The sequence below is a fragment of the Ailuropoda melanoleuca genome, chromosome 7 (assembly GCF_002007445.2).
Source record: "Ailuropoda melanoleuca isolate Jingjing chromosome 7, ASM200744v2, whole genome shotgun sequence".
In the NCBI taxonomy this organism is placed as follows: domain Eukaryota; kingdom Metazoa; phylum Chordata; class Mammalia; order Carnivora; family Ursidae; genus Ailuropoda; species Ailuropoda melanoleuca.
This window is the reverse complement of record NC_048224.1, coordinates 60,733,265-60,736,024: the sequence shown is the minus strand read 5'-3', so window position 1 is coordinate 60,736,024 and position 2,760 is coordinate 60,733,265. Positions and strand designations below refer to the sequence as shown.

At 47.7% G+C, this 2,760-nt stretch overlaps 1 protein-coding gene across 1 annotated transcript in view; it reads right to left on the bottom strand.

Moving 5' to 3' along the window:
* LOC117802933 (sodium- and chloride-dependent GABA transporter 1-like) overlaps positions 1 to 2,485 on the bottom strand; it is a 22,735-nt gene extending 20,250 nt beyond the window's left edge. Inside the window, exon 1 of the mRNA XM_034663769.1 lies at positions 2,411 to 2,485. Coding sequence (XP_034519660.1) covers positions 2,411 to 2,485 — 75 coding nt within the window. The remainder of the gene's footprint in view (positions 1 to 2,410) is intronic.
* Between the last annotated feature and the right edge of the window lie 275 nt (positions 2,486 to 2,760).

The window sequence follows — 2,760 nt, the reverse complement described above, 5'->3', positions numbered from 1 at the left end:
TTTCTCCAGAGAGCTCCTCAGCTGTGCACTCCTGCCCACGTGCCCACGGAGGTGGCCCTGCCTCCTGAGGACGCACAGATTGCTGACTCCCACACCCCTTGCATACATCACCCAGCAGCGTGGTGGGGTTTGTTTTGATTTTTTGCTAAGTTTTATTTTAATCCAAGGACTTTGATTCATACAAAATGTCATTGTAGAAACAATAGCAGAATCCAAAGTCTGGGTGATCAATATTACTCAGGCAGCAAACTCGTCAATCACAGGATTGTTTTAAAGCAGGTCCCAGTTGTGTTGCATGGTTGGGACTTCTTTTTGGGTTTTTTTTTTTTAACACTGTTCTTAAATATAAAGTTTTGCAACAAACCTTTGATTTATATCAAATATAATTAAAAATTAACAAATGAGTACATTGTATCAAAAAGTACGAAGATATACATTTTCATGCACATACTTGCATATATGTATATATGTATATATTTTACATGCACACATAACTTATTCAAACTACAGCCACTGCTTGACTGGTCCAGATGCAGACAACTGGTTAATGCATTTCAAATTTGGCAACTCACTATGAGATCTCAGTGGAAACATATGATAGCTGAGAAGAGACAATACAGAAACAAAACCCAAAGTCAGGAAAACAAGACACAGACAGTATCTCCTCCCCCACTCCCTGTAGTTTTCACCAATTCCAGGGTCTGGAAGAATCCAGACACACTGGTGAGGCTCTGTGGGGCTAGAACAGTGATTCTCCACCCAACATGGCCTGGGAAGCAGCTGTGGTTCTGCACAGAATGGATACATTCAAAATAACATGGGCCACAGATGAAACATCAGTATCAAAATACACATCCTTCTGCTTTGCAACAGGAGCCCAGCAATCTCACGCACAGTCTGAGATACCATTCCAGTTATTATTTCCTATTGCAGTAAAATACTCTGTAATCTTAAAGTTTCAGAGTGTTGTGCCTTCCAGTAAGGAAATTCTACAAAATGGTTTGGTCACAATCATGCTGAAACCCTAGAACAGGTGGCGGTCTTATGTGATTTATTTCTATTGAATGTGTGTCTTTTGTTGCTTAGCCCTATGGGTTAACGACATCCACTCACTGGGACACACCTCCACACAGAGAAATGCACACACACATCACAGGCCAAGATTCTTTAAGGTGAGTCATGGGGTAACAGCCAATGGGAACACTCAAATGATCCAACAAAGAGATCATCTGACATTTCCAAACATGGAGGATGCACCAAAATCTAATCATCTAAATGTCCCTTTGGTTCATGAAACAAAGGGTCTCCCAGCATTTTATGCACAGCCTCCTAACTATGGTGTTTCCCTTTTGAGAGTGGCCACGAGGTTGGATCTCTCTTTCGCTTCCTGCTTTCCCATGTCTTATGCCACAAACAGTGCTGGGCTTCAGATGCTCCCACCCGAGCCGCAGTAGCCAAGCTTCTCCTTGCCCCATCGCTTCCTCCGCGCTTTGGCCTCATTTCAGTCAGGGCATCCCAAGTCACCGCATCTGCTCAGACACAGGCCCTCCTCCCTCCTGCCCCAATGGCTCCATCTCCACTGCCCCCACCTCTCCCTCTTCCCACCACCTCTCCCTCTCTCTGGCCGTATCTGAAAAGAAACCTTCACGACAACAGATACCATGCCCCCTTTGGCAGGCATCCCGTCCCTGAGATTCAGCTGTAGAAAAGACTGAAAACAGGCCATACAAGGACTCGCTCTACGCCGCTCTGTGGCTTCCCGGGAAACCCTTCCACCGGTGGGAGGAAAATGGGGAAATGGTCACTTCGTTTCCAACTACAACCGTCTCCCTGGACGTTAGATGAGTGTTCCCCACTGACACCAGCTTTCTACTTGGTTGACATTTGGAACTGGAAACAGTTCCAAGGATTCACCCACACTTCACAAAGGCTTCACGTCACCGCCCCCAGGAGCCTGGCACGAGAGGGCTCCGAAGTCAGGCACTTGGTCGAGAGCAGCAGAGGCCAGGGGAGCTGGGGGACCACCCAGGATGGACGCAAGAGCCTCTCCTCGCACAAGCCACACACACACACACACACACACACACACACACACACACACACACAAAGAGCTGAGAGCTTCCTACAGGTTGGGTTTTTAAAAGTTATATTACTATTTCCTTCCCCATTTTTCTGTTTTTCTCTTTTTTCTAGATCAAGTATACGGAATTGACAAAAGAAGGAAGGGTGTTGCGATTAAAAACCAAAACCAACAGCAAGAATGTTTTCCAGATTTGGTCCCTGTCAGGGTTGACAGCATCTGGGAGAGGACAGAGAGTGTGTGAGTGTATTTCTAGGGTCCGTTTGCTGTTTCAGGTACAAAGAGCCACGCCGGGCGTGTCTGTGTTTGTGCGCGTTGACAAGAACGCACGGGGCCACAGGCCGGGCTCCCGAGGCTGCTGCTGTTGATGTCATCTCTGTCTTGTCTGGCCAGGTGTTTAAACATGCCGGGCTCCTCTGTACCACACACTTGGATAAAGGATGGTCTCCACAAGATCCAGACCTCCTAAAAATGGCTCCAGGCACACACCCCAGATGCTGGGATCCATCACACAGGATTCAGACTGGCAGGGTCCTACTCAGCACATGCAGCCACTTCCCGTGTGGGGTCTGTGGTATGAGACCCAGGCAGGCAGCATACAAGGGGATAGAGAGAGACATGTCCCCCTCTGGAAGGGCTTTAGGAACTGGTCCAGCATGAAAGAGGAGGCGGGGGTGGGC